The sequence below is a fragment of the Erinaceus europaeus genome, chromosome 23 (genome assembly GCF_950295315.1).
Source record: "Erinaceus europaeus chromosome 23, mEriEur2.1, whole genome shotgun sequence".
Classification (NCBI taxonomy): Eukaryota; Metazoa; Chordata; class Mammalia; order Eulipotyphla; family Erinaceidae; genus Erinaceus; species Erinaceus europaeus.
This window is the reverse complement of record NC_080184.1, coordinates 3,606,147-3,617,217: the sequence shown is the minus strand read 5'-3', so window position 1 is coordinate 3,617,217 and position 11,071 is coordinate 3,606,147. Positions and strand designations below refer to the sequence as shown.

The 11,071-nt window shown below is 52.0% G+C and overlaps 1 protein-coding gene across 1 annotated transcript; it reads left to right on the top strand.

Moving 5' to 3' along the window:
* The first annotated feature begins 1,672 nt into the window (after positions 1 to 1,672).
* On the top strand, positions 1,673 to 5,429 carry RETN (resistin). Its single transcript, XM_007532841.3, has 4 exons — positions 1,673 to 1,779; positions 1,889 to 2,022; positions 4,858 to 4,935; positions 5,171 to 5,429. Exons 2-4 carry the CDS (start codon positions 1,899 to 1,901, stop codon positions 5,302 to 5,304), a joined length of 336 nt encoding a protein of 111 aa, XP_007532903.1. The 5' UTR covers positions 1,673 to 1,779; positions 1,889 to 1,898; the 3' UTR covers positions 5,305 to 5,429.
* Positions 5,430 to 11,071: the final 5,642 nt, after the last annotated feature.

The window sequence follows — 11,071 nt, the reverse complement described above, 5'->3', positions numbered from 1 at the left end:
CCCCTACAAAAAGACTTTAATGCCTGAGGCTCCACGGTCTCAGGTTCATTCTCCTCCATACCAACACCAGCCTGAGCTGAGCTGTGTTTTGGTGGTAATAATAAAAACAACAACAACAATTATTATTATTATTATTATTAGGGGCTGGGCAGTAGCACAGCGGGTTAAGGACACATAGCACGAAGCACCAAGACCGGCATAAGGATCCTGGTTCTAGCCCCCAGCTCCACCTGCAGGGGAGTCGCTTCACAGGCGGTGAAGCAGGTCTGCAGGTGTCTGTCTTTCTCTCCCCCCTCTGTCTTCCCCTCCTCTCTCCATTTCTTTCTGTCCTGTCCAACAATGATGACAAAAATTATTATTGTTGTTTTTGTTATTATTATTACCTCTAGGGTTATCGCTGGGGCTGGTGCCTGCACTATGAATCCACTGCTCCTGGAGGCCATTTTTCTCCTTTTGTTGCCCTTGTTGTTTTATTGTTGTGGTTATTATTGTTATTATTGATGTTGTCGTTTAGTTTTATGTGCCTGTGCCCTGGCCTTTCACTAGCACTACTCCTGGCCTAATATTCTTTCTCTCTCTCTCTCTCTCTCAAAATTTTTATTTTCCCAGAGCCCTGCTCAGCTCTGGCTGATGGTGGTGCTGGGGATTGAACCTAGGGTCTCAGAGCCTCTGGCAGGAGAGTCTGTTTGCAGAATCACCCTGCTGTCTCCTCAGTCCCTCTCGGTTTCATTCTTGGTAATCTCAGATAGCGAGAGACAGAGAGCCGAGACCACCCTGGAGTTTCCCTATATATCAAGGCACTCTCAACGTGGTGCCAGGGTTTGAATCTGGGCTGTGTCCCCGGCAGGCACACACCTTACCAGATGAACTATCTCCCAGCCCCAAGAATTCACATTATGTGGTCTGAAAGGGGTGGCACAGTGGATAAAACATTGGACTTTCAAGCCTGAGGTCCTGAGTTCGATCCCCTGCAGCACAGGTACCAGAGCGATGATGGTGTCTGGTTCTCTCTCTCCTCCTAGCCCTCTCATAAATAGACACATAAATAAAACAATTCATAATAAATAACCCTGGGACCTGTATATTGGGGGCGGGTTTGCAGGGGTGTGTGTGTATCAGAGATTCACTTTTTTTTTTTCCTCCAGGGTTATTGCTGGGCTCGGTGCCTGCACCATGAATCCACCGCTCCTGAAGGCCATTTCCCCCCTTTTGTTGCTCTTGTTGTAGCCTCGTTGTGGTCATTATTATTACCATTGTTGATGTTGTTCGTTGTTGGATAGGACAGAGAGAAATAGAGAGAGGAGGGGAAGACAGAGGGGGAGAGAAAGACAGACACCTGCAGACCTGCTTCACACACCCTCACCCGTGAAGCGACTCCCCCCGGGCTGGAACTGCTTTGCGCCACGTGCGCTTAACCCACTGTGGCACCGCCCGACCCCCAATTCATTGTTTTCTGTTGGACTCCAGCTACCAGGACATCCCAGCCCTGATGTGTGAAAGCAAGGTTCTTGAATTGGGAGGTTGTGATAGAGACAGGAAGACTTTCCCACTAATGGGGAGTAGGGGGGAGAGAGAGAGAGAGAGAGAGACATGGGGTCAGTCCTGGTTGCTTCCTCTTGAACCCGGATTCAATGAGGAAGTGCTAGGGGTGGAGTGGGGTGGGGGATGTTGGGAAAACAGGAAGTCCCCACATTTCTGGTGAGACCTTCAAGAGAGGCTGGTGGTAGGTTCCTGGGTTCTGGATCCCAGATTCAGCCAGCACTGTGCCGTGCTCAGAGGGTAAGTGACAATCACCCCAACCCCAGGTCCATGGGCACGGTTGGGGGTGGGGTGGGGTGGGAGGGGTGGTCAGCATGTGTGTGGGGGGCGACTTGGTTCTCTCGGGCAGTTCTTGCAGGATGAAGGCTTTCCTCCTCCTCCACCTCCTCCTCGTCCTCCTTTTGGTCCTGGTTGATGGCGAGTCGCTGTGTCCCATGGATGAAGCCATCAGTCAGAAGGTCCAAGAGGCCACCACGTCCCTGAGTGAGGAGACCGTCAGTCCCCACCCCTGTCCCCACCCAGGGCCCGAGCCTGGCGTGATCTGTGCCAGACTCAACTCAACTCAACGAAACCTCCCGATCCAACCCAACTTCAAACCCAACCAGGACCCCCAGCTCCAACCTCCTCAGCACTTCATGCAATGCCCCCCAAGCAAAGCTCCTTTCACTCTTTCTTTCCTTCTTTCTTCCTCTCTTTCTTTCTCTCTCTTTTTTCTCTCCCTTTCTCTAGTTCTTTGTTCTTTTTCTCTCCCCTTTCTCTTTCCCTTTCTTTCTCTATTTCTTTCTTTCTCTCCTTTTCTCTTTTCTTTCTCCCTTTCTTTTTCCCCTTCCTTCCTTCCTTCTTTCCTCTCCCTCTCTTTCTCTACTTCTTTCTTTTCTTTCTCCCTTCTTCTCTCTATTTCTCTCTCTTGCTTTTTCTTTCGACATTTCTTTCTCTACTTCTTTCTTCCTCTTCCACTTTCTCTCTCCCTTCTCTTCCTTCCTTCCTTCCTTTCTTTCCTTCTCTCTCCCTTTATCTTGTTATCTATTTCTCCCCTTCTCTCCTCTCCCTCTCTACTTTCTTGTTTTTTTTTTAAAAAGATTTTATTTATTTATTTATTTATGAGAAAGACAGGAGGAGAGAGAAAGAACCAGACATCACTCTGGCACATGTGCTGCTGGGGATCGAACTCGGGACCTCATGCTTGAGAGTCCAAAGCTTTACCACTGCGCCACCTCCCAGACCACTCCTCTCTTCTTTCTTTCTTTCTTTCTTTCTTTCTTCCTTTCTCTCTCTCTCTTTCTTTCCTTCCTTCCTTCCTTCCTTCCTTCCTTTCCAGGATTATCTCTGGGGCTCGGTACGAGCTCTAGGAATTCCCTGCTCCCAGCAGCCATTTTTCCTTTTTTTTCTTTTTCTCTTCTTTCTCTTTTTATTTTTGATAGCCCAAAGAGAAATTGAGAGCGGAAGGGGAGATAGATACATAGAGAAAGAGAGGCGCATCCTCCTCGAAGGTGGTGGTGGTGGGGGCTCGAACCTTGGTCCTTCCTCCAGCAGCGCCTTTATCTCCACAGCTCTAACCTCCATCCTCCAAGAAACCCAGGTCTGAGATAGACTCCTGGGTCCAGAGGGATGGGGGGTCTGAGATAGACTCCTGGGTCCAGAGGGATGGGGGGTCTGAGATAGACTCCTGGGCCCAGAGGGATGGGAGGTCTGAGATAGACCCCTGGGCCCAGAGGGATGGGGGGTCTGAGATAGACTCCTGGGCCCAGAGGGATGGGGGGTCTGAGATAGACTCCTGGGCCCAGAGGGATGGGAGGTCTGAGATAGACCCCTGGGCCCAGAGGGATGGGGGGTCTGAGATAGACTCCTGGGCCCAGAGGGATGGGAGGTCTGAGATAGACTCCTGGGCCCAGAGGGATGGGGGGTCTGAGATAGATTCCTGGGCCCAGAGGGATGGGGGGGTCTGAGATAGACTCCTGGGTCCAGAGGGATGGGGGGTCTGAGATAGACTCCTGGGTCCAGAGGGATGGGGGGTCTGAGATAGACTCCTGGGCCCAGAGGGATGGGGGGTCTGAGATAGACTCCTGGGCCCAGAGGGATGGGGGGTCTGAGATAGATTCCTGGGCCCAGAGGGATGGGGGGGTCTGAGATAGACCCCTGGGCCCAGAGGGATGGGGGGTCTGAGATAGACTCCTGGGCCCAGAGGGATGGGAGGTCTGAGATAGACTCCTGGGCCCAGAGGGATGGGGGGTCTGAGATAGATTCCTGGGCCCAGAGGGATGGGGGGGTCTGAGATAGACTCCTGGGCCCAGAGGGATGGGGGGTCTGAGATAGACCCCTGGGCCCAGAGGGATGGGGGGTCTGAGATAGACTCCTGGGCCCAGAGGGATGGGAGGTCTGAGATAGACTCCTGGGCCCAGAGGGATGGGGGGTCTGAGATAGATTCCTGGGCCCAGAGGGATGGGGGGGTCTGAGATAGACTCCTGGGTCCAGAGGGATGGGGGGTCTGAGATAGACTCCTGGGCCCAGAGGGATGGGAGGTCTGAGATAGACTCCTGGGCCCAGAGGGATGGGGGGTCTGAGATAGACTCCTGGGCCCAGAGGGATGGGGGGTCTGAGATAGATTCCTGGGCCCAGAGGGATGGGGGGGTCTGAGATAGACTCCTGGGTCCAGAGGGATGGGGGGTCTGAGATAGACTCCTGGGCCCAGAGGGATGGGGGGTCTGAGATAGACTCCTGGGCCCAGAGGGATGGGGGGTCTGAGATAGACCCCTGGGTCCAGAGGGATGGGGGGTCTGAGATAGACTCCTGGGCCCAGAGGGATGGGGGGTCTGAGATAGACTCCTGGGCCCAGAGGGATGGGGGGTCTGAGATAGACCCCTGGGCCCAGAGGGATGGGGGGTCTGAGATAGACTCCTGGGCCCAGAGGGATGGGGGGGGGGACTCCCCACGAGGGCCGCGGCGGTGGGCGGGCCTCAGGGCAGTGGGGGCCGCCAGCTGGTTTCAGAGCTCACTTCTCCGCTCTCCTCCCCTTCCCTCATCTCTTTCCCCTCTTCTTCCTTCTCCCTCCTCCTCTTCTTCCCCCTTTCTCCACCTCCTCTCCCTCCTCCTCTTTCTCCCCCCCTCCTCTCTATTTTCCCTCTCTCTCTCCCTCCCTCTCTCCCTCCTCTCCCTCTCTCTCCCTACTTCTCTCTCTCCCTCTCGCCCTCATCCTCTCCCTCCTCTCTCTCCTCCTCTCCCTCTCTCCCCCTCGTCCTCTCCCTCCTCTCTCTTCCTCCTCCTCCTCTCTCTCCTCCTCTCCTCTCTCTCCCTTCTCCTCTCCCTCCCTCTCTCCCACAGCTCAGCAGGCCATGAGCAAACTGGTCCTGAACTGCCGAACTGTGGTCTCCAGGGGTCACCTGGCCACCTGCCCGGCAGGTGAGCGCCCTCCCCGCAGGCCCAGCCTCCACCTCCTCAGGGTCCTCCCAGCCCCTCCTCCCTCCTACCCCCCCCCCCATGTCAACGCTGGCAGCGGGAAGCCGGTCTGCCTGGGAGGGACACTGGGGTCCTGGCCCCTTCTCCCCAATGCACCCCGCCCCCTTTCCCAGGCCGTAGGATGGGAGAGGTCCCTCCCCTCCCAGCACTCCCCCCACTCCCCCTGCCTCTCCCCCAGGCTTCGAGGTCACCGGCTGCACCTGCGGCTCGGCCTGCGGCTCCTGGGACGTGCGCGCGGACACCACCTGCCACTGCCAGTGCGCGGGCATGGACTGGACGGGGGCGCGCTGCTGCCGCGTGCACGCGGGCTAGGTCCCCGGGCGGGGCCAGGCGGTGGGGCGGGGCCATGCAAACGAGGGGGCGTGGTCTAGCTCTGGGGCGGTCCGAGGCACTAGGAGTGCATGTGATTGGGTTATGGGGCGAGGCAAGACAGCACAGGGCGGGGCTTGGCACCATATAGGGTGTGGCCTGGATAGGGGGCGGGGCTCGATGCAGCAGGGGTGGGGCCTGGCTATGGGGGGTGGGGCAAGGCACCAGAGGGGACGTGATCTAGCTATGGGGTGGAGCAAGAAAGCACAGGGGGCAGGGCCTGGCTAAGGGGGCGGGACCAGACATGCGGGAGGCGTGGCCTAGCTGTGCAACCAGACACCGAAGGGGCGTGACTTAGATGTGAGGGTGGGGTCATGCAAATTATAGGCGTGGCCTAGCTATGGGGGCGTGATCTAGCTGTTGGGGTGGGGCAAGGCACCAGAGAGAATGTGATCAGGCTATGGGGCAGAACGGAAAAATCACAGGGGGTGTGGCCTAGCTATGGGATGTGGAGTTGGGGGCCAAGTATCTTATTGGGCATGGCGTGGCTATGAGTTAGGCTTGGGGGTGTGTGTGGAATTTGCATATGGGGCGAGGTCAGATCTCAAGGGGGCGTGGTCTGGTGCCTAGCAAGGGGATGGAGAATGGGGTAAGACTCAGGGGGGGCGGCCAGACTCAGGGGGTGGGGGGTCAGCTCTGCAGGGAGTGGGGCCAGGTCTTCCAGGGGTGGAGTCAGGTCTGTGGGGGGCGTAGCAAGTTACCCCAGGGCAGGACCTTTTCACAATGGGTGGGGCCTGCCTTCCCAGGGGCGGGGCTACTAATAAATCTTGCAAAGCTCATGCAAATGATCTGACCACGTGGCTGTGCCTGTGCGTGTTTGCTGCTGGTCTTGGGGGGACAGAGACTGGGCGCTGTAGCCATTCAAAGGAGGCAGGGGGCCCATGTAATGGTCTTGTACCCCACCCCATATCCTCCAGTACTGGCCTCTACCTTTGTTTCCAGAAGTCTTTTGTGTGGGTCCTTAGCTTTCTCTGATGACCTCCCATCCACGCACACTCCAAAGCTCATCACTTATTATTATTATTTTTTGGTGGGGCGTCAGTATTAGTGCAGGACATCTTGACATCTCCCCTTTGGGTGTCAGACCTCCCGGAAAGTGGCTGGAGTGTCCCCTCACTACCTCCCTCCCCCCACGAGGAAGCTTCATGGAAAATTGGGGTGAACCCCTCACATACACGGAGGCTCTGAATCCCCAGCACCCTGGGGATAGGGGGGAAGGCGAGGGTCTGAATCAAAGCTCCTGTCACCCCATGCCAGGCTAGTGTGGGGGTGCCTCTTCCCGGGGAAGTACTCTCTAGGTTGGAAAGAACGCAACTGGAGCCAGCCTGGGTTGCTACTCACTCAGTGACCTGAGGGAGATGCTTCATGAACCAAGCTCCTGGCAGCGAGGCAATGCAATTCTTTATTGATCAGATAGCCCACGCTTTTAAAGGGCAGACCTGGAAGTGGCAAGTCGGAAACGGAAATGGCTTGACATGGTTTGGAAATGGGCGGAGAAAGGCCAAAGGGAGCTGGAAAAGTAGGAACTTCCTTAGCAACTGTTGCAAGGGTTTTACTGGTAGGATTAATAATACCCTGCATGAGGGTAGAAAGAAGATAGATCAAAGGAATGGAATGGGTGGGGATCTTTCAGGCAAAATAATTATTATGTAGATAAGCCATAGCATCAGGAATGCAGGGTGGAGCAGGGGGAGCTGGCTTAATGTTTTAAGGAATGCCAGGCTCCTGGAGGCAGAAAAATGCAGGTGCTTTGTGAGGATCCTCACAATTTCCCGACAACCCCACTTCACACTCCTGGACTGGGGATGGTGGAAGGGAGGGGAATTATTTATCTATTTTATTTATTATTTATTTTTATTTTTAAAAATTTAATCAGAGCACTGCTCAGCTCTGGCTTATGGTGGTGTGGGGGGATTGAACCTGGGACTTTGGAGCCTCACTCATGAGAGTCTGTTTGCATAACCATTATATTCATTTTATTATTTTTTTAAAAATTATTTATTTTTTAAAAATTATTTATTTTTTAAAAATAATTTATTGGTGTCAGGTGATGGTGCTCCTGGTTGAGCGCACATGAGACACTGTACAAGGACCAGGGTTCGAGCCCCCAGACCCCACATGCAGGGAGAAAGCTTTGCAAGTGGTGAAGCAGGGCTACAGGTGTCTTTGTTTCTCTTCTCTCTCCCTCTCTAGCTCTCCCTCCCCTCTCGATGTCTGGCTGTCTATCTGATAAAGATAATTTAAAAATAATTTTATTTCTTATATATATTATTATGTTTATTTATTGGATAGAGACAGCCATAAATCAAGAGGGAAGGGGGAGATAGGGAGAGAGACCCCTGCAACCCTGCTTCACCACTCACAAAGCTTTCCCGCTGCAGGTGGGGACTGGGTCTCGAACCTGGGTTCATGAGCATTGTAACATGTGCACTCAACTAGGTGCGCCACCATCCATCCCCAGAATCCTAATTAAATTTTTAAAAATTTTAAAAATTTTAAATATTTATTCCCTTTTGTTGCCCTTGTTGTTTTATTGTTGTTGTTATTATTGTTGTTACTGATATCATCGTTGTTGGATAGGACAGAGAGAAATGGAGAGAGGAGAGGAAGACAGAGAGGGGAGAGAAAGCGATTTGTGAAGCGACTCCCCTGCAGGTGGGGAGCTAGGGGCTTGAACCAGGATCTTTACACCGGTCCTTGAGCTTTGTGCCATGTGTGCTTAACCTGCTGGGCTACCGCCCGACTCCTAGAATCCTAATTTTTCAGGATGTCTCACCCCTGTGTGCCCCTCCACACTTTATGGTGCCACACCCCCTTTATTCTTTCTTTATTTTTAAATTTTATTTTATTTATTTTATTTTTACCAGAGCACTGATCAGCTCTGGTTTATGGTGGTGCAGGGGACTGAACCTGGGACTTCGAAGCCTCAGGCATAACCATTATGTTTGCATAACCATTATGCCATCTACCCCTGCCCTCTTTTTAAATTTTATTAGTGACTTAATAATGATGAACAAGATTGTAAGATAAGAGGGGTATAATTCCATACAGTTCCCACCACCAGAATGCTGTATCCCATCCCCTCCATTGGAAGCTTTCCTATTCTTTATCCCTCTGGGAGTATGGACCAAAGATATGGGTGCAGAAGGTGGGAATTCAGGCTTCTATAATTGCTTCTCCACTGGACATGGGCATTGGCAGTTGGATCCATACCTCCAGCCTGTTTCTGTCTTTCCCTAGTGGGGCAGGGCTCTGGGGCCCAGCCCCCTCTCGGACACCACCAAGGCCCCCTACACTACTGAGGTCCCTAGAAGCCACCTCAACCCAAGTCCAGGGGCTCTCTCCAAGCCCCTCCTTCCTCGCTGACATGGTGACAGGCCACCCCAACCCCAAGTCCAGAGGCTCTCTCCAAGCCCCTCCCTCCTCGCTGACATGGTGACAGTGGGACGTGCATATTTCTAGTCCCTAGACCTTCACATGGTGACAGTGGGACGTGCATATTTCTAGTCCCTAGACCTTCGCGTGATACATCTGAAACTCCACGCCTCACTTAAAGTTTCCCTCCCCCCTGCATCTGAACCCCAAGAAGGACCCATCGGAGACCTTGCCAAATGCCATCACACACACCCTCCTGCCCCAGGGACTGGCTTGGACAGACCCCCACCCCCACTTCCTTTCTTGAGGCCCTGTTTCCTTACTTCCTAACTGCCCAGCCCCTTGGTGTGGGTGATGATTCTTCTAGTCTCAAGAGCCTCTGACTCCACTTCATGCCTGTTTGAGCAACAGGGAAGGGAAGTTTCTGGATTGTGTAATGGAGAGGCCCAGGGTTAGAGGGACAAATGCAGATATGGCTAGATCCAGGGTTTAGCACTAATTAATTTACTGTTATTATTAATTAGTTCAGTGCCAGGTTGTCACACAACACACCCCAGACTGGAAAGAGTGAAAGGAGAGAGAGAGAGAGAGAAGGAGGAGAAGGAGGAGGAGGAGGAGGAGGAGGAGGAGGAGGAGGAGAAGGAGGAGGAGGAGGAGGAGGAGGAGAAAGAGGAGAAGGAGGAGGAAATCTGGAAGGTGGCACAGTGGACAAAGTGTTGGACTCTAAAGCATGAGGTCCTGAGTTTGATCTCTGGCATGACATGTGCCAGAGTGATGTTCTAGTTCTTTCTTTTCCCTAATCAATCAACCAACCAACCAATTAATCAATGTATCCAAAAGAAAAGTAGAGAAAGGACTAGAAAGACAGCATAGTGTTCCTTCAAGAGATTTTCCTTGTGTGAGGCTCTGAGCTTCCAGCAGCACCATGAGCAGGGCTCTGGTTTAAAAAAAAATCCCTCACATGTACAGAGTTTTTACAAATCAATAAGAAAAAGTGGGCATCAGGTAGATAACATAGTGGTGATGTAAAGTAATTCTCCTGCCTGAGATTCCAAGGTCCCAGGTTCAATCACCAGCACCACCATCAGCCAGAGCTGAGCAGGGCTCTGAGCTAAAAAAAAAAAAAAAAAAAAAAAAACCTCACATATGTAAAGAGCTCTTACAAATCACTAAGAAAAAAAGGCAGGGCCCGGGAGACAGCATAATGGTTCTGCAAAAAATGTCTGAGTCTCTCAGGTCTCAGATTTAATCCCCAGCATCACCATCAGCCAGAGTTGAGCAGGGCTCTAGGAAAGTAAATGGTTATATCTATCTATCTATCTATCTATCTATCTATCTATCTATCTATCTAGTATATATTTACCTATCTATTTGAAAAAGTCAACCTGGTAGCAACCCAGGTGTCCACTGACAGATAAGTGCCTAAGAAAGTTGGTATGCACAACTATGAACAACGGAATACTATTCAGCTATGAAGAATGATAAAATCACCTTCTTTGTCACATCTCAGATGGAGCTTGAAGGAATCATGTGAAGTGAGATGAGCCAGAAAGAGAAGGGTGAAGATGGGCTGATTTCACTCATGGACAGAAGTGGAGAAATAAGAACAGAAGGGAAAACACAGAGTAGAACTTGGACTGGGTTTGGTGTCTTGCACCAAAGCGGGGGACTCTGGGAAAGGGAGCTTTGCGGTCCTGGTGCCTGATGGTGGAAAAAACCTCAGTTGAGTGGAGAGAGTGTTTTGCAGACACCTACACAGGGAGAAAAGGAATTGTCCCCATATGTCAACAGCTGTCATATAACCACTCACCTTACAATAAAATGGTAAAAAAAAAAAAAATACTTGTAATCAAAACTAAAACATACAGGGCTGAAGGGATAACACCATCCTTCTGCAAACAACAGTCATCTTTGAGGCTCTGAGGTCCCAGGTTCAATCCCCAGCACCACCAGAAGTCAGAGCCGAACACGACTCTGGTTTAAAAAGAAAACCCCACATTTGTAAAGAGTTCTGAGAAGGGGCCACGCATGCTGGTGCACCTGGTTAAACTCACACGTCACAGTGCGCGAGGACCCGGGTTCAAGCCCCTGATCCCCACGTGCAGGAAGGAAGCTTCAGGAGTGGTGAAGCAGGGCTGCAGGTGTCTCTCTCTCTATATGTGTGTGTGTGTGTGTGTGTGTGTGTGTGTGCATCCCTCCCCTCTCAATTTATATCTCTATCCAGTAGTAGACAAAAAAAAAAAAAAAAAAAGAAAAGAAAAGAAAAGAAAAGAAAGCTATAGGGACCAGGCAGGCAGTGGTATGTCAGGTTCAATGTTCACATTACAGTGCTCAA

Coding starts and splice junctions, on each gene's coding strand:
- RETN (XM_007532841.3), top strand. CDS start 1,899: ATGAAGGCTTTCCTCCTCCTCCACCTCCTCCTCGTCCTCCTTTTGGTC. Junction 2,023..4,857: donor AGAGGCCACCACGTCCCTGA/GTGAGGAGACCG, acceptor TCTCTCCCACAG/CTCAGCAGGCCATGAGCAAA. Junction 4,936..5,170: donor CCTGGCCACCTGCCCGGCAG/GTGAGCGCCCTC, acceptor CCTCTCCCCCAG/GCTTCGAGGTCACCGGCTGC.